Source organism: Tachypleus tridentatus, chromosome 8, assembly GCF_004210375.1.
Source record: "Tachypleus tridentatus isolate NWPU-2018 chromosome 8, ASM421037v1, whole genome shotgun sequence".
In the NCBI taxonomy this organism is placed as follows: Eukaryota; Metazoa; Arthropoda; class Merostomata; order Xiphosura; family Limulidae; genus Tachypleus; species Tachypleus tridentatus.
Genome location: NC_134832.1, coordinates 71,112,546 through 71,140,046, shown reverse-complemented (window position 1 = coordinate 71,140,046; position 27,501 = coordinate 71,112,546). Strand labels below are relative to the sequence as shown.

The 27,501-nt window shown below is 30.0% G+C and overlaps 1 protein-coding gene across 5 annotated transcripts; it reads left to right on the top strand.

Moving 5' to 3' along the window:
• Window positions 1-267: 267 nt before the first annotated feature.
• LOC143222631 (syntaxin-8-like) lies at window positions 268-22,967 on the top strand. Of its 5 annotated transcripts, none has more exons than XM_076449343.1 (9): window positions 268-411; window positions 3,786-3,885; window positions 4,824-4,918; window positions 7,652-7,762; window positions 12,347-12,471; window positions 13,774-13,866; window positions 17,207-17,308; window positions 18,996-19,071; window positions 20,757-22,967. In XM_076449343.1, the coding sequence occupies exons 1-8, from the start codon at window positions 386-388 to the stop codon at window positions 19,052-19,054; spliced, it is 711 nt and encodes a 236-aa protein (XP_076305458.1). In that variant the 5' UTR covers window positions 268-385; the 3' UTR covers window positions 19,055-19,071; window positions 20,757-22,967. The 5 variants fall into 5 exon arrangements, 4 of the variants coding, with proteins under 4 accessions (XP_076305458.1, XP_076305460.1, XP_076305457.1 ...); XR_013012394.1 differs by having other exon boundaries at window positions 269-411; window positions 7,652-7,771; window positions 17,177-17,308; XM_076449342.1 differs by having other exon boundaries at window positions 271-411; window positions 7,652-7,771.
• Window positions 22,968-27,501: the final 4,534 nt, after the last annotated feature.

Here is a 27,501-nt window from a genome sequence, read left to right as displayed (position 1 = left end):
AACGGTAAGTCTACGGATATACAACGCTAAAATCATGGTTTTGATTCCCCTCGATGGACTCAGCAGACAGCTTAATGTGGCCTTGCTATAGGAAAAAAATACAAACATAAACACGCAAAACAAGCAAACAAACTTTCGAAACCATGTTTCGTAACATCAAAAAGCTCTGTAAAAACCTTAGAACTGGAACTTTTTGAAAATTTCATATAGTATCATAAATTACTATGGTTTTATTGTGTACTCCAGAAAGTCTTTAACTTTGAACATTTATTTTAAAGTAAATTAATTTTGTCATAACTTACCAAAGCGAATTAAACAACATTTCATTTTCAAAACACTTTCCCTTTTCGGTAAGGTGGTACTATGAGTCACATGATAAAGCAACATGGCGATGAATGTTGGAGATCGTTGGTGAGATCGGAGTTGGATTAAGTTTATTTTCTGTAGTACGGTGTATTATATTCGTGATTTATGTCAATTATTAATAATGCCATCTTTCTTTATTTCTATGTACATAACGTGGTAAAATGCCTTAAAATTTCATAAAGCGTTTGTTTTAAATTGTTGTCGTGTGATTTATATAGTACTTTCTCTACAACGGCATCTGCTAGATCTCTGTATTATTAGTAATGTTAGTGTTGTTAGCTTGATAGCTGTAAACATACGTACCGACAGAATGATCACTAGTCTTTTGTTTTTTGTTTTTTTTTTGTATAATAACGAATGCCTAATGCCAGTGAGCATGGAACTGGAAGAACGGACAAGTCAGAGTTTAAAATAAAGAAACAAACTAAGTCTTAACAATTGCTGCTTTATCTCCTAGTCCAAGTGATACTGATAAGATCTGTGGTCTATTTGGCTACGGCAACTTTTTTTTTCTACTGCTATTACTACTAGTACTACCTAACCTTCAAATCATATGCACACGAGATTATTTTACAACGTTTTGTCTAACCTAAACTTTGTACAACTTATATGTTTATAAGTTTATATTTAACTGTGATTTCTAATTAGCTGTAGCCTGCAAAGACACTTACATACTCCTTGCTTATACTACCAGTATATTGCTATGAAACAATATAATGTAATGTTTAATGTGTTAATTGATGTCAAGTGTAACACTCCAAAGTTATAAATAATTTACTAGGTTCCTAACAGAAATATTGAAAACTGTCAAGATCTCATTGGTCTTATAGCATTCATTGTTTTTATAATTACATATGACTTTCATATGTTGTATCTCTCATAGTCTGAATTTCACCCATCTGTCCAGATGGGGTTAATACATAGTTTTAAAGTCAAGAAGTACAAAATATTTTTCAGGTGAATATATTTGGATCAAACAAAGAGTCAGGGAAAACACAAAAATTAATTAATTATATTTACTTGTTGTTAGTAAGTTTATACACCCCTTTATCAATATGACAAATCTGATGATCCATTGTACTTGAAACTTTAAGTCTGCTGTAATTTCATATTTCCAGGTATGTCAAATATTTTAAGCTTTTGAGAAAATATGTTTGAAAGCAACTAGTTTCACAAGTTGCTGACTTTTTAATAAAATAATTGTTGCTAAATAGTGAGATCAAAATACTCATCAAAGCTCAATCGTTCTTGATCTTTCACCATTAGCTCTGATATTCTGTAACATAATCTGACCACTGTGTAGTATTACAAAACTGGAGTTGTGTTAAAGCTGTATCTTAAACTTTCAAAGCAATCTTTTAAAGCAATTTTTGTATTTTGGGTCATAACTCTGCACAAACAAGTTAATTCCGAGTAAAGAATTCTCTTTTGATACAACTACTCTGAGCATTTGTTGAAGAAAATAAATTTTTCTTTCTTAACCAATATGTTTGTCAAACCATATGAGATATCCACTGTACCAAAACTTCCCTTTATACACCTGCTTCCTGTATCTTGGAAGAGGAACTCCCTTACCATGGAACAGTTGAAAAAAAATCATGTAGCTTGTACTGTCTCCAAATTGACCTGAAAGTTACTATGAAACACAATTTCAAACTGAATTTTTTTTCAGATAAATCATTTTTTTTCATTTTTTTTCTGTGGTTATTATGAGAAGTTTTGAATGTGGTATGAAATCAACTTCAATAATATTCATACAGAGTTTATTAGAATGATCTCTTGATTGTCCATCTTTGATCATTTTTAGGCTTATTATAAAAGTTCATATTAAGTTTAATAATGGATATATTGGACCAAAGAATCAGTTTAAGTTTTTTTTCCTAGATTCTTCATGAGAGTGCAGTACAGTTTATGCTGTCAAATCTCTCTTTGGAATAATTTGTACATCTGGGTGTTTTTAATAATTGTGAAATGATGCTGGTGTTTATTAATTATTCTGTTGTATGAAACAATTTTTAGTATTTAATATTGTATGAATTTACTTTTACAACAAAATGGTTTCTTGAATGATGTTAGACATACTGTTACCCTGAATGTATTACTGAAAAATAAATGCGATCATGCCTGTTTAAGCTAGGTAATCATGCTAACAAGTAAGATGTATTCTAATTTGAAATTTAGCTATTTAATAGCCCAAAAGATAGATAACCTCTATAGTGAGGTCTGTGGTTTGCATCCTATTACCATAAAAAAAGTAGTAGTCCAATAAATGATGTTGGTATGGACTAACTACTTTCACTCTAGTCCCTCACTTCATAACTAGAAATGGTCAGAACAGATAGCCCTTGTGTATCTTTGTGAAAAATTGAACAAACTAGATTGATTCTAGTATGGTAGTTTAGAGATATTAGGTTTAATCTTTGATATTTGGATATTAACTAAATTTGGAGGTAAAATTCCTGTATGGGTGTATGTCTGTCTGTGTTGGAGTGGCATTGCTGAAGTTGTAACGATTGGGTATTAGTATAAACACCATTGAATCAGTTGAAACTTGGTCACATGTTTGAAATTGGTTATTTTATAATACATATTTAAATTTTAATTATTGTCATTTTAAAAATCTCATCATTCACAGCATATTCTATATTATGTAATAAATAAAATTGTTACTTAGTTATATTCAATCACAATTTGATGAATTATGTGTGTTAAATTTGTTGATAAAATATTTTGAAAATCTGAAGATTTTACAGAAGTAATTTGTCATAATTCAGTAGTTTGGTGAAGTGAAACTATTTATATGTTTGTTTTTCTTAAGGTTGAATACTCATATTCTTGTACAACTCTTATAACCATAATAGTAATTACTCATTGCATTAGTTATATATGTTTTGGTTGTTGATGTAACATTGTTAGTCTTTTATTTTCATAATGTTATTATAATATACCTCTTACTGAATGTGCTGGAATTTTGTTTTGGTCAGGTGTACAAATCATTTTATCGAGTTAAAAAACTTGAAGCAAGGAATGTCTACCTTCACCACTGTCTAATTACATAATTAAAGGTTATTTAGACATATAATGTTAATCAAGAGATACACAATGTATTTTTTTATGATTAATGGCACAGCCTTTGATGGACACTGTATCTCATAAAAGAACTCATAATGTAATAACCAAAGTTTAGTCTAATGATGATGGTCTTTAAGGAATGCCCAAATAGCAAGTAAAAATAAATATTAAGTACAGTTAATAGTATTCTTATTTCCAAAAGTTTTGTAAGTGTTTGTGTGTATATAACTTAGAAATGAGTAAATGATTCTGTGTATGATGCATTTAGAAATGTCAGTAAATAAGAGTTTGAATTTTACATTCAACAAAATAACAGATGTTAATAAAAATGTTTTCTTTAATAACAGGTTTTTAACCTATAATGCCTGTGAAGATAAAGCTCGAGATGTAATGGAAAAAATTATCAAACGTAATCAGCTGCAGCAAAATACATCAGGATACATTCAGGTATTCTTGTACTTTAATTACATATTAATTAGTGGTTGATATTTTGATGTATAAAATATTTGATAGGATGCTGTTCAACTGTATTCACAAAAGTGCTTGTGAAAGTGTTAAATTACAATGCCTTTTGGATAAAGTAGATGTATTAAGAATGTTTTTTTAATAAGTATAATGTACATATACATAACAAAATTAATTATGCCAGACAAATTTAAGAAAAAGTTACAGTGATACATTTTTAAAAACAAAAGCACTGACTAGTTTCAACAAGCCAATTATAAATGTGGTAGTAAGTATTTCAGAAATGTTTCACCATATACTCAATTTTTAAATATATATATATATAATGTATAATACTAAATGTAGGCTTGTAATTCTTAAATACATGATTATGATTTTTATTAAATTCAAATATTTCTTTTAGATTTTAGTTTGGAATAAAGAGTTACCTAACCTACCAAAGCTTAAATTATGCTTAAAAAAATAAACTGACTGTTAATATATATTCATATCGTAATTTATAACAAAGTATATATATTTCAGAATAACTTCTATAATTATTAATTTTGCAGGTGATTTCCATTTGTCAATCTGATTAATAAATACCTTAAAACTTACTTTTTTCTTGAATAAGATAAGCATGAAATTTAATGAAAGAGAAAATTATTTTTATGACTTTCCTGCTTCTCCTATTTGTATACTTAAAGTACTTTAAGGGACTAAATAGAATTTGTAAACAGTCCATCTACGACAGTTATCAAATTAGGCTTACAAGTCTTAAATGGAGAAACTTACAGAATGACTCGTGGGCTAATTGGAACATCATTATCTATCTTTAGTGATGGGAAAAATTTGGATTTTTGGTGATTCTGTTCATATTTGATACTCGAAACAAATTTATAATTTTAATGAGTTCTTTTATTTTAATTATTATTTGCTAGTTGAATGCACAAGCCAGACAATCAATGAAGCAATTCAGTAAAGACTTAAATACTTTAAAAGAAGATCTGAAGAAAGCATCTTCATCATACTATATGTATCCTTATGTCTTGGATGATATTTTTGTTTTTTTAAAGTTATGCACATTATTTTGAGTTTTAATTTTGCAGGCTTTTCCTTCGTTTTTTAATAGTGGAATTTGTACTTATTTTTTTTGTTACAAATGTATAATTTTTTCTGCTGCAAATAATTTTTATATCAGGTGCTATGTACTGTATTTTGATGATCATGTAGCATTTAAATATCATAGATTTGTATTGTAATTTTTTGTTTGTATTATCTCAGGCTTTTTGGTAATGAAGCCTCATATAATGGTCATGTGCTTGGTAGGAATTGTTAGTTGTACACTCACACATTGCATGGAATCCTTGAGCCACTAGCTGAAATCCAGTTTTTGGATAATTTATATTGCATATAATACTTTTTCACAAAGAGATTCCAATATTTTAAAATCTTAAATACCTTGGAATAAAATTATATTGATAGTTAAGAAGGCATAATAAAGAAGGTAGTACCCATACAATTCCATTCTGGTAAATTTTTGCTGGCAAATGACTTCCAAAGTTTTGTTGGCATCCCATCCCTGAACTTAAAGATGAAATTGGGTTCAAGTACTTCAGTCATGATGGATTTTCTAAGGTGGGTTGTTTGAACTCAAACACTTTCTTAGAATTTTGTATGAAACAATTTATTTTTTTACTGATTAGCATTCTTGGCAACTGTGATAAAATAGCAGAAATGTTGCATACAATGAAGAATGACAGTGGGGAAAGGTGGGAGGATAAAATTCTAAAAGCTCACAATTAGCAAAAATTTAAAAAAATGAAAAGTTTGGACTTGATATGTAAGTTTCTCATACAGAAATAAAATGATTATGAACATAATGTGTGCAAAAAGCATAAGTAAAAATATAAACTAATTTATTAATTGATAAAAACAATCTGTGTTTTAGGTTCAAGGTCTTATTTTTGATTATCCTAAGTGCAGAGAATATGTATTTAGAAAAATTGTGTGTATATATATATAGTATATATATATATATACACACACACACACACACACATTTACATATTATACATGATAAAGTAGGAACGAATATGTTTTGTATACCCGTTTTTTTTGCAACTAAAACTAATTCAATCATTTATGTAACATTGGTTTTTCATGAAATGACACGAGGAGCACATGTGTAAATACAATGGCTGAAGATTATAAAAAACATACTTTTCAAATTGAATAGAATGTACATTGACTTTTCATTGTTTAAACAGAGGCTACTTGATTGGTGTTGAATGGTTTATGCTCTTTTCATAATAAGTTTGTCTATTTTGAGTGGACAGTATAACTTTATGACATTACTGCCTACTGTGTACAAATCTGTATGGAGTTGTGGGGAATTTTTCTCCTTTCACTTTCCAAGAGAAATCCCATCTAATCTAGTGTGTGTAGTATCTAAGTACACATCAAATCCATCTTTGAAGCTGCTTCCAGTTTGTTCTTAAGTTAAGGTTCAGGGGAAGTATGGTCAGTTAATGCTTACTGTTCTGATACACAATTTTTAATGATTCACATATCAATAGCAGACTCTTTGGTACAGATGTTGAGAGCTATTACCAAACCTGACATTCTTAGCTACCATGTATTCCAATCACCACTTCTTAGGTTTGTCTTGACTTCTATTCAGGCATTTATATTCAGTGCTATGATATATATTTATGTTCTATGGATTGTACATAATTTGTCATATGTGAAATTATAGATTAAATATAGTATTGGTGATATATTTATCTGGATTTCATTAATTTTTCTTTAAATTATTTTGTGTAACATGGATGTTATTAGGAACTACATAATCATCCAAATTATGGCCCACACGTAAGTTTGTGCATAGGTACTTTAGTAAAATATGTTAAGCTGATGGTGTCATTTGATAATGCTAGGTTTAGGTGTACATATTAAGTATACCAAATGTAAAATTAAAAGTTTCTGTAATTTTAAATTTCACTTTTTGTATTGGAAAGTTCTTGAATCCACAAATAATCTTGAAAAACAAATTGTTACAGTACTGGTGAAAGATGCCTATTAAACACTATTAGATAAATTTAAGAGCCATGTTTACATGTGTTTTTAAGTTAAGATCAATCATGATGTTGGACAAACATTTAGTTTCAAGAAATCAATTTAAGACAAAGATACAAAACTCTATAACTGAAGTACTTTCACATCTTCTTGCTGAGTTAATATTCACTAATTTTTCACCTTTTAAAATTGAGGTTAGTCTTGGAAAAGTTTTAAACCATGAACAATCATGTGTAGGTAAGTTTTGGAAATTGTTAAAATTTTTAAAGTAAATTAAAGTATTGTGTCAGTTTTTTTATACATTTCAACTATTTTCATTTGAACTTTGTACAGTTTCCATGATGTTTTTGACATGTCCTTGGAATACTAGAAATCTGGAAAAGAAAACTGGTCACTGAGAAACTTGTGAAGTTTAGTAAAGTGAAGACTTGTTTCTGAGTTACAAAATATTAAAGACATTTATTGAATATTGAGCCTACGATTTACTTATGAGAACAATATTCAAAAGTTGTTTGTTTTGTGTTGTCCAGTTGATTGCATATCTGAAGGATTAATTTATTTTTTAAGCTTAGTTAAGTTATATAATATTAGCTATTTAAAACTTTAAATTTTTAGTTTATAACTACTAATTTGCATTTATGAATAATGGGTCAGCTGCTGTTGTGTTTAAAATCCATAATCAACTATTTAGTACCCAGCGAGAAGTTGAGAGGCGACAGAGACTTGTAGAAAAGCTTGAAAGTAAAGAACGACAAATGGAAATGATATTTAGTGAGAGAGCTGCAGGGATTAGAGAAAGCAGGTCAGAAAGGTAGGGTTAATTTAAGGAATATAAATATTACTGTGTTTGGTGCTTATAACATTTTCAATTCTTGTTTTGTCCAGCATGTGTGATTTTATTATGTTATTGTGTTTGATGTACCTAGTAATTCTCAGATGTTAGATGTCCTAGTCAGTGAAGTATGAAATGATCACAGGCAAAATAACCAGTCCATTAATATTATAGACAACTAGATGTATGAGTTACATAAAGATCAAAGGGAGGGTGATTCAATATTATAACAATGAACATTCAAATATCTTTTAGATCTTTTTAATCTAACAAATGAGTCTTTAATGGAACAAAGAAACAAACAAACATAAAACAATTGAAGTATTTAACTAACTCTTTCAGCATGGGCTCTCAGTTCCTGGAACTGACCTCATGACCATTTTGTGCTTATTATAGTTTTCATGCTATAACTTTTACATAAGTAAGCAATTTGGCAGTTATCAGTAAACATTACAGGGGTTTTATGTGGAAAATATTATTATAATTTTTGTAGCAAGTTTTAAAGTTTTTTTAAATAATGTTTTTCTTGTACCTTTATTTTCACATATTGTCTATCCAATATGCAAAGTAATTATCTTTTTTAAGATTGAAAATACTTTTATGCATCAGAAAATTTTCTTATTTCACGTACAAAGTCTTTATAACTGCCAGGTGGTTATGAAACATTTTGTAAGAAAACTTCTGTATTTGATCAGTTATTTTCACTATAGAATATCTGTGAGGGTTTGATAGATTTCACAAATCTTGTAACCATCATAAAAAATTAGAATATCCATTAATATAAAACTGACCATTACAAAGTGACCTGTGTTGGCTGTGTTTTATTGGGATAGTGTTTTGTAAAATACAGTCACATTTCAGTTATAATACATTATCTATGTCTATACATTAACTATTTAAAAATAAGTTCTTAAAATTATTTTTCTTAAAATGTAGACTAGTAAATAAGTAAGTATAACAAACAATTATATCTTCTACTTACTAACTTTGTTCTTGTTTGCTGCTTGCTGTAGATTTCTAAGCTTTATAAAATTTTGAACGTGGAGGTTGTAAATCAAAATAATTTTTAAGTTTCATATATGTACATTTGAAGTATCAAAAAGACATAAATTATTATATTGATGCCAATATAGAATTCCATTATAATTTATCAAGCTTGATAACTAAATTCTATTCGGGTCTCAAAAAGTATGAAATTTCAAGCAGACTAAAACTCAACTTACCAACTTGAAGTCTTGTATTGAAAGAATGAGTTGGCATTATAATACTTGAAAACAGCTGATAAACCCACTAGAGGGAGATTTTGAATTTTTAGTTGCTTATTCACTTGTCAGAGGCAGAAGTTTTTTTCAAAAATGGAAAGAGGTGAGCAGGGCTACTATGTTTGATTCAGTACATAAATGATATCTCGGCAAATAAAAAAGATAGGTGTCTTTTTATGTTCTAGCTTGTCAGTATTGGTAATTTGAATTCCTAGTTTGTAAAAAGCTGACTGTATTTTGACATCACAAACATCTAATTTGAATCAGTGCTGCATTCAACAGACCATGTGACATTCAAAAATAAATGTTTAGATGTGGTTCTAATAATTACTTTTAAATTAAGAAATTAAGTAATGCATAATACTAAAATTTAGATTATAATCTGCAATGTAATACCAAACTTTTTGACAGATTCATAAAATGGTAATTCAATATAATTTTGAATGTGAATCAACAAATTCAGTAACATGGCCTTTGACTCATGGCCTGTGTGGAAAGAATTAAAAGGAAAAAGTATGTGTAAAAATAAACCAGAATCAAAGTTAATGTTCCATAATAAAGGCAGTCATTACATGCATATGTGTACTTGAGATTCTGTCAAATTTTTGAAAAGAAATTTAATTTAAAAAGAGAACCAAACATTTAAGGATAGAAACTTAGACTTAAACCTAGTTTGTTTTGTACAATATTACATTTTACTGTATAAGAATTTTTAATATTGTCTGACAATGATATATTGTTGATAAATCCTGCTTAGAAATTACGAAAAATAACTTGATTCTGTATGGTATTACATTTATATCATATAGCATTTGTACTATTTGCATAATTTACACCAGTATGTGGAGGGAAAACTTGTGTCTGGAAATTGAAGGAAAATATGCTCTATTATAGTTCATATACCAAATAACTAAAATGTAGGTTTTTATTGTACTATTTTAGAATGATTAATTTATATCCAAAAAGAGACATTGTCATTTTTTTTATTAAACATATAAAATTATACAAAAAATTATTTAAATTCCATAAATGTGTTAAACAGCAAGAACAAAAATATGATGCTGATATAATATTAAAAATGTATTATTAATCATCAGTACATATTGTATATATACATAAACTTCATTTTTAACTATTTCAAAACAGTCTATTAGCCTTTTTTTCTACTCTGTAGTTTTTGATATGATTACTTAACGTGTTCTCATGGTTACAGCTATTCTTGATCTGATTGCCCTGTAATGTGCAATGTTTCACTTGCCAGTAGCCTTGAAATTTGCATCTAATTCAATATGTGTACACATGGTTCAGCTACATTTATCATGCAAATTAGTATATGACAGTCCTTTACCAGTAGGAGTGCAACAAACCCTCCTGTTCCAACTGATTCTTTCTATGCAGTTCAACTAAATCTTCACTTCTTGATTTGTTACAACACTTAAGACATGGTGTTTGTTATAACATTTATTATTATTCTTTACTGCATTTTGAAAATGTTCAGTTACTGATTTTCACATTTCAAAATGTTGTTGAATTTCTTTATTTGGTTTTGAATTCTATTTCTCATTCACTTACCAGTAGTTGGTCAATATTTAGGAATTCACAATTTAATAATATGACTGCATTGGTACAATAAGCTTTTTGTCAGGTGGACTAGTCATTTGCTCGATTCCTTCATTCTCATTGGTTTATTTTCCATCTTTCTCTGGATAACTGCCTTTTCTAGGGTCCACATTTCTCTGTTGATTTCTCCAAGCCTGTTCCCGTGGCTGTGGTTTTGCTAGATAGTACATAGGGACAGTGGGAATCTCATTTGTCCATTCATGTGCACAACTGGTTAGATGGCGAGGCATTTGGCTACCTTAAGAGAGCCATAGTTAATATGCAGAATCTTCTTATACACCCATCTTATCAGAGAATCTCTTTGGTAGGATGATTTGAAGTTGAGAAATCCTCTATCCATCCCACTCAGTTTTCATCTGGGGATGTTTTTTTCCAACTTAAGTCTCAGTTGAGCCCAGTTTTGTTTCTTCCTCTTCATCTGTAATCCATGGAATTTTTAGTTAAGAGGGCACTATCAACACCTTCTCTCCCTATGCAAGAGGTTCTGTCTCTTTTTGGGACTTTGGTATCACTGGAGCCTCTGCACCATGCTCACATGTTTCTTGCAATGGGTGCTACAAGATCAATGGCACCTTATTGGGGATCCTCTGGATTTTCAGATATCCATTCCTAAATCCCTTCAGTCTTACTTCCTCTGATAGTTAGACAGGAACAACATGACAGTGGGGTTACCAGTTACTCCTCCATGTCTTCTCATATGTCTCAAGAGGATGGGGTGTGTGCTGCAATACACAAGTCTTAGGCTGTTATTCTCAGGAGGAGTTAGGTTTTTGCATCAACATTTTGAAACTTCTTGCTGTTCATTGAGCATAGGTTCATTTTCTGCCATCTCTGTAGGGCATGATAATTATGATTTATTACAACAACTTGACAGTTGTCTCTTACATCACTGCTCAAGGGGGTGTTCGATCCCAATCCTTATGTTTCCACACTCTAGAACTCTACTTCTGGGCTTGCAGTTACCAAATTCATTTGTTGGCTTGCCACATACTGAGTGTTTTCAATCTCTGTGGAGCATGATAGTTATGATTCATTATAACAACTTGATAATTGTCCTTTACATCACTGTTGAAAGGGACACTTGATCCAAGTCCTCATGTTCCTGCACTTCAGATCTCTTCTGTTGTCACAAACATCAAATTCTTTTGCTGGCTTGTCACATACCAGGTACCCTCAGTTTTTGTGGAGTATGACATTTATGATTCATTATAACAACTGAAGTTAAATACTTTATATATATCTAAATCAATGTAAATGTATCTATGAAGGGAAAGGAACTAGTTTTCTCATTATTGTCTAAATAGGAATTTGAAGAGAAATTCCTCTATTTATTCAAAAATACACATCAGTTATTTTAAATATGTAATGCAAACTGTAATTCTGGCTGTTATGCAAATACTTTTTAATTCATTTGAAACCATTCTGTTGAATTTTGTTTTCATTTGCTTAAAAACTTTCAGAAACTGATGTACTGGTAAGTTATGTTATTGATTGGTAAAGAATATTAAGAATGTATTTTAGTAAAAGAACTGACAGAATACACATTTTAAATATGATTAATTTCATTATTAATTTTTGCTTTTCCAAGTTCTATTTGGAATAACTTGCACAAGATGAGACTAGATTATGTGATGGAAACAAAAGTATTTCAATCAGAATCCTTTTGCTTTAGGACAGCATTATTAGGGGGACAGTTTACTCCATCATCAGGAATAGCTTTTGGAATAGAAGAGACAAATGAAACAAAAGATTTAACTGTGGAGGAGATAAAACAAAGTCAGCAACAAGTTCTTAGAGGTGAAAGTGAAAGACAGATTGTAAGGTTTTTCTGTTTGATGTTATATTTTCATGTATGTTTTAAAGAAAGTGTATTTTTGATTTAAATGAACAGTGCTCAGACACAACTTGCACAGTAATTTTGTAAAATTAAAAAATTATAATTCTCTATTTTAAAAGTAATTTATCATGCAGTATTACTAATGTTAAAAATATAATAATTTAATATATTGCCCTTTGTTCATGATTGAGAATGTTTTGAATTAAGTCACAAACTCCCATAGAGTAGGTTTCTGAGACTATCAGAATAGTGTCATAAACTGTAATAAACATCAGTATAAACTTTGTTGTAAGACTAGATGTGCTTTATTTTCTAATTGGTAATATTATGAAAATTACATGCACTTCCTTAGATTTCAGTGATAAAATTTTGAGAGGTGTAAAAGTTTCTAATTTTGTAAATAACAGAATTTCTATAGTACTGTATTTGAAACTATGTCAGTAGATGTGAACTGATTTTTATAAATATCTCCTGTCTCTTCTCTTTGTGTGGATGGTGAACATTCTACAGTCTCTATCAACCTTAAGGTATAAACTAAAAGAAACCTCATAGATATTTAGAATTAGAGTACAATTTGAAAGAACCTGTTACTCTGTAGAAGGTATTTGCTGAAATAAAAACAACTTGACAACAGCACAGCCCTGAGGAATATCCTCACTGAAGCAAGACAACTTCACAGTATCATAGTCTTGAGGAACATCCTCACTGAAGTAAAAGAAACTTTTCAGATTTATAACTATGTAGAATGTTCTTATGGAAGTGAAGCAATTTGACTACATCAAAACCCCAAAGAGTTTCCTCACTAAAGTAAAGCAGATTGACCGTAAAGACACACAAAGGTTTTTACATCCTTAGAAATCAGCAGTGAGTAAACACTCGTACAGTAAAACATTATGAGATTGATTCACAAGCTTAAATGCTGAACAATATTTGAAGTTCTAAAAAAAATAGGAAATTGATGAATTAAAAAGACATTTAAGCCAACCTAAAGCTAGAATGAAAGTGCCATATTTTTCACTTTTGGAAGTTTGTTTTGTAACAAACACACAAAACCAGAGCAATTTTCTATCATTTAACGGTTACTAAGAACATGATTATGACACTATTTACCTACCAAATAAGTAACTGTTTCTTAATAGGAGTTAGTATAGAGTTCAAAACATTATTCATTAATTAAACGAAGAAGTGGTGGAAGATATGAGAATTCAGTCTTTTAAGAGTGCTTTCTTCTAAGGTTTGATAACTTCAACTTTTTAATTTAGAACAAGATAGAGGGCTTGAGGGATTATCCAACATAATAACCAGGCAGAAACAGATGGCTCATCATATTGGAGAGGAACTTGATCTCCATAATGGTAAGACCGTTCATGTGTGTATTTAATGGCATTTCCAAAGTAATAAGTATTAATCTTCATTGGCTGTTAACAAAATTTCCATAACATTGCATTTGACAAGCAAACCCAAGTATTTCTCTATGTTTTTAAAAAGGTTTTATCTTCTTTTTCATGTTTGTTTTTAACTTTTTGAAACAGAAGTCACTTATCATTGAAGGCTTTTGCTAAAGATAAAGAAGAAATCTTTCAGAAATATTTGTCTTGTTTGTGTATATTTATTAACAGATTCACTGACAACTTGGAGGTTGATACCAATGCCATGGATCCAGTGGGTTTTTTGTTTGTAATTAGGAACAATTTAATAATGAAAATTAATGTCAGATAAAATATTTATGGTTTTGTATTCTTATTCAAATAAAATCTCCACCATAATGCATATGGGTGTCATATATTTTATACATCTTTTCACAGTTTGTGGGTATTTTTTGAATTACATACTCATATCTATTACATATTTTCCAGTGTACATCCAATGTAAAGTAGCAAATAAAATGAAAACAATTCTGATAGGCTACTTTTTTAGTTGTTATTTATGGTGATATTTTATAAAATATGGCTTTGTGCAAAGGCCTGGTTTGTTTTGACCAATTTCACAATAATACATTGTTTTCTACATATTCCTCCATTTAAAACATTTGACAATACTGGATTTTTTGGATGTAAAATTGCAATCAATATTAAAAATAGCTTATCGTGAAAACAAACAAACTTGAACGAAGATTGGTATTGTGGTTTTTATTTAACTTTTATATTCATCTATTAATGGTTTCAGGTTTAGTGTTTGAATTAAACTTTGAAATTACATTTGAGCAACACAGTTGGTTTTATTGCTGTTTTTTATAGTTTTTATGTTGAATTCATAGATGTATACTTTTCAACTATTTCTGATTTGTATATTAAATCTAACAACAGCCAAGAGTGATACTTCTCTAGATGATAGTCACATCGTGCATGTATTGATACAGTTGTTTTGATATTAATTGTAGTTGTTTTTATTTTTTTGTATTTGTAAATTGCTGTAAACTTTGGTGTTGTACTATCATTGATTTTGAATGCTGTTACAATTTTTTTAGGGGTTTTCTTTTTCCTATATATTTTGTGTTTTCATACATTTTGCTTAGGTTTTTTTTCTTATTTTATAAATTTTTGCCTTTGTATGCCAAATATAAGTATGTTAATTTTGCTCTATGTATGATTTCAAGATAACTTGTCTTTTATAATTTATTCACTGCAGATATTTCATGTTTAATTTTTTGAAGTTTTTGTTGTTTTAAAAGAATCTAGTTTCTTTTGCATTTTTTAAAAAATTATTTTAAGGGTGAAAGGCTCTTTAGTTGGCTTAAAAGAAAAGTTTTTATTTTAAAGGAATATTTTAGTAATATACAAAAGTTTTAATTTGTAGTTAGGTCTGAGCTTTTGTTTTCAGGTGTTTTATTAATTTTTAGTTATGTTTTAAAAATCTGTTTAAAGTGGTCTGTTTGGTGTTTTGATGGGGAAAATAGTAAAATGTAAACATTTACTCAGGATATCCTCTTGTGTGTGTTAAACTTGAGAAGTTTAACTGTCTTTTAGGTGTTTTTTTTCATTTCTTAAGACTTGGTTTAATAAGTGTTTTAATTTTTCAGGAGTAGTTTCATTGTTTTCTTTTTTTACAATTTCTTTTATATCTTTGTAGTTTTTTGTTTTACCTGTGTTGCTAGGTTACTTCTGGCCCCACAAACTTGTAAAGCTTTTCTTATGTTGCTGATAATTTTTTTTATTATGATAATAAGGTTGTATCCTCGCTCACAATGGTGCATTTCTACAAATCAACAAAGCATTTATCAGGTAGATGATAAACTGCATCCTTGTTATAATAAGGTTGTATCCATGTTTATGATGTAGTAGCTATATGCTCTAAAAGCTGGGTTTTGATATCCATGATGAGCCTTGCACAGACTACAAGCTGTGCAGCTATTCACTTAACAAATAAAACAAGTTAATTCTGAGGCCTAAATCATATTGTTTTGCTTGGATGATTTTGTGTACTTTTGTCTATTGATGGTTTTCTGAACTTTATGATAGGTGTAATAATTGTTTGATTCATTTTATTTTTACCCTGGACTTTCAGTTGTAGGAATGTGAGTGTTATGTTATTTAAGGTTTTGTAAAAGGTTTATTACTAGTTCATTTTTTATGTTTGGTGAGTTGAGAAATTATTCTAAGTTATATATGAAATCTCATTAGTGATTTATTTTTTGCACCTTCTGAAGGTAAAGAATATATTATGCTTCTCATGAATGAATGTTCCGTAATGTAATATTTAGTCCTTTATTTTGGTAAACTGGGCTTCTAATATAAAGTTCTTTTCATGTTGGTGGTAAATTCCAACATTTTGATAAAAAGATTGTATCCATATTCATGATGATGTCATTCCACAGATTTGTAAAGCTCTTTTCATGTTGGCGATAAAGTATATCACTGTGATAACAAGGTTGTGTCCATATTCATAATGATATATTTCTACAAATCTATGAGGCTTTTATCATGTTGATCGTAAACTACATCCTTGTTATAATAAGGTTGTATCTGTGCTCAGATATAGTAGCTCTGCAAACTTGTAAAGGTTTTTATCATGTTGGTGGGAAGATAAATTCTTATGATATAATATTGATTCATGTGGTTATGCAGTGGTGTTCATAATAATGAGTTTTTTGTTTTGTATTTCTTTTATTTGTGATACTCTAAAAAACCAATAATAGAAATGCTTGTGTTGTTGAGTTACTGGAGTTCTGTAATGGTAAGGCTTATTTACATTGGTAATAAACTCATGTTTTTATTAAAGTAAGTCCACTTTGAAGAAAAAGGCTTCACAAACATGGATAATGAATTGTATTTTTATATCAATAAATATTTTAAATTGATAATGAACTGGATCTATATAATGAAAAGATGAGCTTTGTTTACATTAGTCATAAAGCAAACTTTTTTTTAATGTAAGACTAAAATAATAGCTGTGATGAACTGTGTCTGTAATTTGAAGATTTGACCATAGATGGTGAATTAAATATACAAATTATTAATACTTTATTCATCTTGTTTATGAGCTGGATATTTATAATCTAAAGTCTATTATGCTTGTTACGAACTGTGATTTTTATAGATGACTTCTCGGATGTGTTACATATTTTATTACTTACTGTGTACAAATGCAAATTGTGATTTTATATTTGATTAATATGTATGGTTTGTGTAACGTAAAAACATTAGGGAAACATCTCATTTCTTGAAGGGTGATCCATTGATATTTGGTCTTGTTCAGAAATAATTGATGGCATCGTTGACCATACAGACACAACAAAGGAACGACTTTGCAAGGAGACAAGGCACATTGCTATTGTGGATAGGAAATCCAATACCTGTGGTATTTATTTTTATTTTATCATTTAGAAACTGTAAAGGTATAATACTACCATTTAAATTTAAAGCTTTTCTGATGAAGTGAAAAATTAGTTTTGGAGCATTTGAGATATGGTAGTATAGATAAAACGTCCAAAATGCAAGGTCATTGGTTTGAATTTTACCATATCTTTATATTCACTTTTCTTTCAGAAACATTTTAGTATTTTATTAGCTCTCTGACTACTAACAACTGTTGCATTACTCAATCAACATTAGACCCAATTTTTATATATGTTTTTGTACCTGTAAACTGCATAAAATTTGTTCACTTATTTTACATGTGAAATATCAAATCGTCAGTAAATGTATTCAACTTAACATTGGATAAGCAGGTGTTTTGAAAGTTTTGTGAATTTATGGTTATAGTAAATAAGCTAAGACCCTTATCTTTTCTCTGAAGCATAATGATTGAATACAAGTCTTGAACAAATAAATGAAATCAAGACTAGTTTTATATGCATGATTTGTTTCATGACTACTTTATTCTACATTACAGAAATGGTGTTAAATTACTTTATTACTTTTACTAATCCATCTCTACAATCTGTGTTAGTTGATACTTTGAGTAGTTCTTGATAAACCACATTAAATGTTCTTCCTCCTTCCTGGACCAGAATAAAGAAAGTTCTTGGTTATCCTGCTCTTGAACATTCAACATAGGATTAACCATGTGGAAAGCAAAAGATTTTCTGATGTAGCCCTGCCACTTTTAGGATATGACCTTATGCTTTGGTTGCCATTTTTGTCAACAAAAATATGAGAGTTTGACATTTTTAACACTTAAATGACAACCATCATCAGTTGATGCTGACACTTACAACATTCCTACTGTTTCTTATGTTAGTGAAAAAACTTGGAATTTTCCAAGAACTCGAAAACAAAAACTCAGCATAAAAAATGTTAATAATAAAAAATTGGTCCTGTGGGGACCAAAGACTGTGGGGTTATTAGTTAAATATATGGGGTGGAGCCACGTAATAACCATGCTGTGACATGCATGCAATTTAGTCTACTGTATCATTTTCCCAAGAAATATAAATCTTTTTTCATGTTTGTGATGATAATGTTAATTTCATGCTTTTAATGATGCAATTTAGAAATTTATGAAGTTTTCTTAATTTTGTTAATAAACCAATGTGGTTTTGTTTTTAAAAAAAATGCACAAACTGCTCAGGTCATATAACCTATTAAGAAATTAATTCCAGTAGAAAATTGCAAAAGAAATAGATATTGTTTAATTTGTGTTTGAAAATACAAATTATTAGTAATGTTATGTTGTAGGTTTTCATGTATATGCTTTGTTATAATTTTAAGTTGGAGTAGGTTACAATGGTGAAAAGTGGTTTGTTTGTACAAATGTTGTGTACTTTACCATTCATATTCAGGTATTTTAGAATTTTGTTACTGCAGTAAACATTATGTTAAGTAACTATAGATTTAAATTCTTTGGTGTTTAAAAAATAGCATACTTAAAATCAAATATTAAGTTTGATGCTAGAATTAATTTGTTTCTATTTTGTGAATATTTTTATTTTATTTTGAAGTTATGTTGTGAGAAAATGTTCTTCATACATACTTAAAATTACAAGCATCTCCAAAATGTTTCAGAACAAAGTTAATATTTTTACTGCTTCTTTTTCCTCTTTCAGGTTACTGGGTTATCATTGTGATCTTACTAATTCCAATTTTAGTGATACCTTTGGTTTAGTATGAAGTATTAGGAAAGTAAGTATTTATTTTGTACTCATGATTCGATGCTAACCCACCTGAGTCATGTTAAGAACCAATAGCCTAAATGAGTATTTTATTCTGATTATAAAAAATTTCTGTCATTAACATCTGTTTTTCAATTCCTGTGTGTCACATAGTATAACTACTTTTAATCGATGTGTCATTAGTAGTGTAGTGTGTAATGTAGTGCACTTTTGAAATAATTTTATGAACTTTAGAATTTACAGCTATATAAGGGTACAGAAATATTTAAATTTCCTTTACAAAATTATTGTACTCCACTCAACTTCCTGACTATAATTTTGATATAACCTTGGAAATTAATTGGCCAAAAAAACAGGTTTTGTTTACAAAGACCAAGCACAGGTACCTCTACAGTAATATAGTTTTCAGTACTGAAAATATTGACTTAAAATATAATTTGACTAATATTTGGTAGTGTGTATGTTTAATTTTATCATCCATTGGGAGTTGGAACCTTAAATCTCAGTTTAAAATATGAACTATTCCATTAATTATTGATAACTTGTTCTGTTTTGTAGTTGGTTTTGTTTTTGTAGAAATGAGTATTTATTTCTTTGTTTATGGATTTGAAAGCTTTGTTTAATCTAAATATCAATGACTCTCATCATTTTATGTGATTAAAGAAATAGAAAATAATTTTAACTAGTTGTTTTAATTTTACTAATTTAAACTGTATCAATTTTTTTTTTGCTGTTGAAATGTGGTAATGAAATACAGAGATTGTTGGTTTAATAGAATGTCAAGTATAAATTTATGATGTTTGAAAGTTATGTATTGTTTTATAAAATTTAACATTTCACGTAAAAATCTGGACATGATTCTGAATTGTTGTTTTAATTCATAATAAATACAAACAAGTCATAAATAATAATCAATAATATGCCCTTTTCTCATGAACAAACCATGTTTGTGTCTTTTAAGAGTGGGAAAGGTATTTTAATGTTCTTTATCATTCTCTCAAAGGCTTTATTCTTGTCCATGAATAAGTAGAAGAAATAATAGCTTGGTAAAATCTGGCTCATTGGCAAAAGTGACAATGAAAATTTCATCTAAGTTTAGGTTTGATCATTACATTAGGATAACTGTTCCAAAATTTTGTAGTATGATTTTATTGAATTCAAATGAAATCATCAGCTTCAATCTCGAACAAGATTTATAGTTGCTTCAATGCAAGCTTTTTCCATATCACATCAGTAAGAGAAAATTTAAGTACAAGAAGTTTTAACAAGAACATAAAGCTATCTGTATGTCCTTAATAAATTTCAGGCTATATTTTAGTTTTTGTTGAAGTATAATGTTAAAATATATATTGACACACACACACACACACACACACACACGTTTTTTCATGGATATCCGAAAAATAAGCTAATATACTAAGTTGTATTAGGGAAAGTTACATCAGAAGTGAAAATATATAGTAATAGATTGATTTCAGTGCATCGCTGGTGGTGCTAGGTTACAACACAACTACTGCTTCTTGTTATAAGTTATTGTATTTTACAAAGAATGAGATGGGTAGTTGTATATTTCAAAATAATGTTCTCATAGGAAATATTGTTCTTTTGTTGAATTTGCATTTGTTTCTCAAATTTTTCTGAGAGTGTAGGAATTAATATGAATGTGTATATATATATTTCTTTTTCTTTTTATAGGTGGCAAGATTGGATATAATGTTTCCCAAATGTATATACAGACATGTTTGAACATGTAACATAAATAGGGATAATCCTCATAATTACTTACAGAAACTGCTAATAACCTAAAATACAAAATGTGCTTTATGGTCAAAACTATTAGTAATAAGTTAAAGGCTATGCATGAAAACCAAAAAAAAAAACTGCTTACATTCTACTGCTATATGAAGCATAGTTTATTTTTGTTTCACTGTTCCAAGCAGCATTAATAAGGAGTGAATTCTGCAAAACTAGCCTTAATACGTTTAGATGTATCAAATGATATATTAGCATGTATGTCATATTTTCTTCTCTGAAGAAGAGTGTTGTAAAATTTCAACTGTTCTTTGGTTTTGAGAAAGTGATATACTGATGTTTTAAACAATTAGCGTTATTTTAACACTTCGAATTGCTTTTTCCTAGTGTCATATAAGTAACTTTTTTCAAAGTCTGAGTTTTAGTACTTACAATTCTCAAGGGAGGGAGCTATAGAACAATTGAAGTAAACAAATAATTATAAAAATATTATCGTAGTGTCACACCTATTTTTCTCTGTTGAAATTTTATTTTAAAGGTGTTTAATATTTATAGATATTTATGAAAAAATGGGTAAGAAATGTGAAATTGTGAATATAGAAAATGTTTCACGAAACATAAGTTATTGGTTCTGTTACTTGAATTGATAATAGGTGGTTCATTGTTTTTTAAATTAATAATGAGAAAGATGAAATTTATAATTTCTTTACACATTTGATTATTAGTATTTCAGTCATCTTAATAATGTCAAAGTAAAATAAAGATGATATTCTGCTAAGCCGGTAGTTATTTAATATTTACTATTAATGCTCTATGTTTACATTTAGATATACATTTTACATTTGTTAACATCTTGTGTTTGATATACTTAAATGGAAACCCGAAAAACACCTTCAATCTGAAATGTTCCCTGGTTGGTCAACAGTAAGTTTACGTACCTACAACGCTAAATTGTGGCGTTTGATTCGCCGCTGGATAGCTTAATATGGCTTTGTGATGAAAAGAAAAACCTCGCAAATTGCAGTGTTCTGAATAAGTGAGTAAAATATATATACATTTTAGTGAATGTATAACTCTCGATATACACTTAAAATAGTGCGAATTCTTACACCGTTATTGTATAGCACGCTTGAAACCTTCGTTAATCTTTCGAAGTATCTATTTTTAAACAAATTGAATATTTTCTTATGAATTATATACCTAGTAAAGTGTAAGTAGTGTGATGTGATAAATGGTGTTTAATCCATTTTCCTAGGACAGATGCTTATGTTCATATTTCAATCTTCAATAAGACATACAGAACATATTTAAAAAGTTATTTTAACCCTCATACACACGGTGGGGGTCAAAAATGGGCCCACTTGTGTTTAAGTTGTTATAGAAATATCAAAGGTGTGACTTTCGGGCCTAAAAATGTACCTAATTTAATCTATACGAATAACATACTATACTAATACGTTTAACATGTATTTTATGCAAATGGGGTATTACACCCCTTGTCTAATGTCGAAATTCACGTTTTCAACATTGGGGGTCATTTTTGACCCCCGTTTAAAAACTCAATTACATTTCTGGTAAACAATCAAATAATATATTGATATGAAATTTGTGTTCTAGAACACTCTATAAATGTTCTCGAGCATTCTAGAATATTCTTATCTACGTTGCATAGAGAGCCCTCAATCGATGATGAATCAGGAAAACCTGAAATAATATCATACTATAACTCCACTAAAGGAGGAGTCGATACACTAAACCAAATAGTTAGATTCTTTTCCACAAAAAGAAAGACCAGAAGGTGGCCAATGGCACTATTTTATAACATTCTTGATGCTGCCGCATACAATGCTACCTTCTCTATCGCCAGCGCCATCCAGAATTCGCATCAAAGTACCAAAAAAGAGCAAAACGTGAATTTCTGAAGTTGCTTACTGATGAATTACTGCCTGAAGAAGATACAAATGAAGTGATCCCTCCAAAAAGACAAAAAGTTGCTGAAGAGAACGTTAGGAAATGGTGTCAAATATGCGCACGTGATTCAAGGAAAAAACTTCTTCAAAGTGTATCAAATGTAGTAAAATGGCTTGCAATGACCATAAAGTTACCCAGAGTGTATGCATAAATTGTATAGAATAAATATTTTGTCCAAATTTATACTTTGCTTACATGAAAATAAATTTTTTTTAATATTTTTGGTGGGGGTCAAAAATGACCCCCAGTGTGGGCAACGTAATTTTTTTGAGTGTGTGTACTAGGGTTAAAGTGAAGTTATAACGTGACAAAAAAATATCAACTTTCCTGTCAAGTGTGTGTGTGTAATGAATAACTGCTCAGTGCTTGTCATTCATTCCTTAGTTTTGATGAGAATTTCCCAAATGAAGGAAGTTTAACACAACTTCATTACTAAATTCTGAGACCTGACAGCTCTATTAACATGAATATTTCATCCTCTAGCGTGTACCATATGACAAACATCGTATAACAGACAAAAAGTCAGTGGGGGGGGGGGGCAGTATAGATGTTGTTATCAATTCTGGTCTCCGTGTGTGATTTTTCCAGTGGAAGAAGTGAATAAGATTTCAACGTGGCGAAAGTGAAGTTTGACTTGTGATAAATACATAAAGTGTGTTCTACACGATAGCAAATACTATTACTAATAAAACGTTTTTTTTTATAACATGTTTAAACGTTTCGCACACGAATTACATATTTTTATTCGTAAATTTCCCCCTCACTTGAGACAGTGCACAGGATTTGTGAACATTTTATGCTAGATGCATTTTCATGTTTTTAAGCCCAAATAATGTTTAGCTTAATGAGATTAGATTGAATAAAAATATTTCGTCTGGAATTCATATACCCACTGCCACTGATTATTAAAACTGTATATAAGTATTTTCTTTGGACTAATTATATTTGACCATTTAGTATATATTTTTTTATTTCTGGTGTCAGATAGCGACAATTTGTATGACTTTTAAATAAATTTCCAAGGGTACATGAATTTTATAAGTTTCTGATTAAAAGGGAATGAACTTCGTCAACTTAAAGTTAAGCTAACTGATAATAAAATATCTTTCTTGTAAAGTTACTCATCATCATCCTCGTTTGTGTGGTGATTTCCCTTTGTCAACATTGTATGTAAACCATGAATTTTGGCTGTCATTGCCGAATGTATGTATTAGGTATAAATATGCTTAATTTGATTGTGTCTTCATGGTAATTATCAAGATGTTTTCATTTTCACTGCGATAACGTGCTATGCACGTTGAAATTGACGATGCTACCAAATATTGTAGTCAATGTCTAACGTCTTTGAATGCTACTCTTAAAATATTATATTTTGCGGCGCAGCCTGGCGACCAAAGTATATTCACCGTCGTCTTTCTGACTTTATTATTACATTTGTATTCCATGTTCTATGTGTACAATCCTACGCAATCTCGTGTTCGGTTTTTACGAGGTAATAAAATGAGACTTATCACAGTAGCTTGTGGTTTGGCAAACTAAACTTTTCTTTGCATGATCAGTATCTAATAAAATACAGAAAGCCTGATTACCTTTTCTGTGTTCATCTTAATACATCAGACTTCAATTTAAACGAAACTCATTTGTTAACATATTCCTACCCAGATAGGCGCCAACTTCGTGAATGGTATGGGTGCTTTAGCAGCTCTTAAAATGTATTGAAGTGGGTGATGTTGAGCAGCCCTCCCAGTCGCACAGTGGTATGTCTGCGGGCTTACAATGCCAGAAACCGGATTTCGATACCTGTGTTGGGCAAAGCACAGTTGACTCTTTGTGTAGCTTTTCACTTAACTACAAACAAACAAAGCTGTTAGCATCCTGAAGCGATATATATACCGAGAATCTTCAATCATTTGGAAAGTTTGAGTTAATGGTTAAATATTAAATACTGTATTAACGAATAGTATATACCTCTAAGTTTTTATTACTATAATTAGTTGAATTTATTGAAGAAGGTCAAAGTTTCCTGAGATCTTTAATGGCCAATGTTGGAATCAAAATAACTTTGTATTAAATGTTTTTAGTGTATACGAAGACTTTCGTAAAACTGAGAAGCTGCCTTTCAGCTACAGACCATCTAAATATTAAATACAATAAACTGTATCACAGCAATATTGGAGTAATATACATTTTCCAATAAGATGAGCAGATATGTTAATTTATAGCTGATTATGATATAAAGTATTGTTTGTTTGTAGTTAAGCACCAAGATACACATCACACGTATCGACAACCCGGTTTATAGCGTTGCAAGTTCTGAGTCGTGCCACTATAAAGCATGATCTAAAGAAAAGAACCAGTGCGTGATTGAAAGTTCAATAATCTTTATATACTTAACCTTGTTAAAATGAACGAGATCCAGATAAGACAACAACAGCAAAATTGCTAATTTAAAACAATATTAAGTCACGGCATTGCTACAACATGCTTATCGTATCGGCTGTGTCAAATGTTTCAAGAATTTGTGGACCTTAATTATACCATCGTGGGCCCAGGTTGGTCAGGTGGTTAGGGCGCTCGACTCGTAATTTGAGGGTCACGGGCTCGAATCCTCGTCACACCAAACATGCTCGCCCTTTCAGTAGTGGGAGCGTTACAGTGTGGTGGCCAATCCCACTCTTCGTTAGTAAAACAGTAGTCCAAAAGTTGGCGGTGGGTGATGATTCGCTGCCTTCCCTCTAGTCTTACAATGCTAAATTAGGTATGGCTAGCGCAGATAGAAGTGTAACTTTGTGCAAAATTAAAAAACAAACAAACATTGTTTATTGAATTCAATCATATGGCTATTAGTACACACTGTTGTCCGATGTTACAATTTCCGTACAGGTTTCCGATGTGACAACGGTAAGTCTACAGACTTGGAATCCTGAAATTTGGAGTTCGATTCCTCCCGGTAGAAGCAGTAAATAGCCCAATATAGTTTTGCTCTAAAAAAAAAAAAGGAAAAAAATTTCATTCTTGGAACACACATCGACAAACATTTCACAGGCTTATCATTTTACTTAGATATTGTCTTTCAAAGATATGCAGACACACGGAACGTTGAATCTTCATCGAGGACTACGAGTTTTGTTTTTCCCATGAAAAAATCCGTTGATTTTTATGTTTAGCTAAAAGCTTGTGAGTCTCAAACAACTTCGAAACTTTGTGTATTTACCTTATTTTCAGTACTATTAGAAATGCCCATCTTTATTGCAAAATTATCCAAGATCAAATTTCCTTTTTGTATTCATAGCCTTCACTGACAAACAAACCGATATACACGTATAAACAATAAGGTATACGTTGTTTTTTCTAACAATATACTTTTGTTACTTGAGACACTTAATTTCTAAGTTATTGAGAAATATTATATAACATCAGCACTGTGCTTGTTGCACGTCGTGTATCGTTTTACATGCTTCACGTACGTTTAATTGTCGTATGTAAAAGCTTTCTAATTACAAACTATAACAAGTAATTAGTATCAAATAAGTAGAAAAATTACTTGAAATACTATCGAAGATAAAGTAAAATGTTGATAAACTTTAATATTGGCCAATAGAACAGTAAACAGTTGATATCTGCATTAATTTGCTATTTAATAAACTTCGACAAATGAAAAGCAGTGAAGAAACTAAACATAATTTTTGTTTTAGCACAAGGCCACATGTTAGGTAAGGGAATTAAACCAGACATTTTAACGTTATTTTTTAAAAGTGAAATTCTTCTTATATGTGTTTTTTTTTTTTAATTCTGCTTATACGTATCAGCTATTTAGTAAAACCGTAGTTTGCAGATGACATAATGGGCTATGTGTGCCTTTGTTACCACTGGTATCGAAATTCGACTTTTAGCGTTATAAGTCAATTGACTTGCTAATGTGCTACCGAGAGGGCAAGTAAGGTTTAATGCGCATTCGACATAGCTTGTTTGTTTTAAAGCCAAACAAATTGGGCTATCTGTTTTGTACAATGCAAGGAATCAAACCTAGAATTTTCCACTATTAAGCCAGTAATCATACTGCTGTTCCACCAGTGTTGGTTTTTAATTAAACACAAAGCTGCATAATGGGCTATCTGTGCTCTACCTACCACGTATATGACGTATATCAAAACCCGGTTCCTAGCAATACGAGTCCTCCGTAAACATACAGCTGTGGCCCTAGGGGCTGTTTGAAGAAATAAGTATAAAAATCTTTCATAGTGGAAGCTCATAATAAGAGAACTCTAAGATGAGAGAACAAGTCAGTTGTGTGTTAATAAAGCGTCATTTTCGACTTGGCTTAACCCAAAAACAAGGTTAAATTATTTGAACATATGGTTCATGTGATTATAGCACGTTTGCCTGGACGGCTAATAGTTTAAAACAATAAGAAATTATTTGTCCTATTTTCTCTCAGAAGATCGTAAAGAAATCGTGTTGTTGTTTACCTTACGAAGCAAATGTGGCCTCCTTGTATGTGATCATGTGAAGTTTTGATAATAGCCCCAGACAAGTGAGCATTTAAGTAAAATATATCAAAGAGTATTTATTGTTAATATTATGAAATATGCACATATGGAATTTGCATTAGTTTTCAACCACTGACAAAACTTTCAAGGATTAAGACATGAATACTTAATCCAACCGTTTCATTACACTTTCCAGATAACAAAACGTGTCATAAATATCAAACATC

What these genes read in the sequence shown, in the direction of transcription:
- LOC143222631 (XM_076449342.1), top strand. Translation starts at nt 386, where the DNA reads ATGGCGATGAATGTTGGAGATCGTTG. An exon ending in ATGAATGTTGGAGATCGTTG is followed by an intron (nt 412 to 3,785) that starts GTGAGATCGGAG and finishes CTTTAATAACAG; the next exon opens with GTTTTTAACCTATAATGCCT. An exon ending in AGAGAAAGCAGGTCAGAAAG is followed by an intron (nt 7,772 to 12,346) that starts GTAGGGTTAATT and finishes CTTTTGCTTTAG; the next exon opens with GACAGCATTATTAGGGGGAC.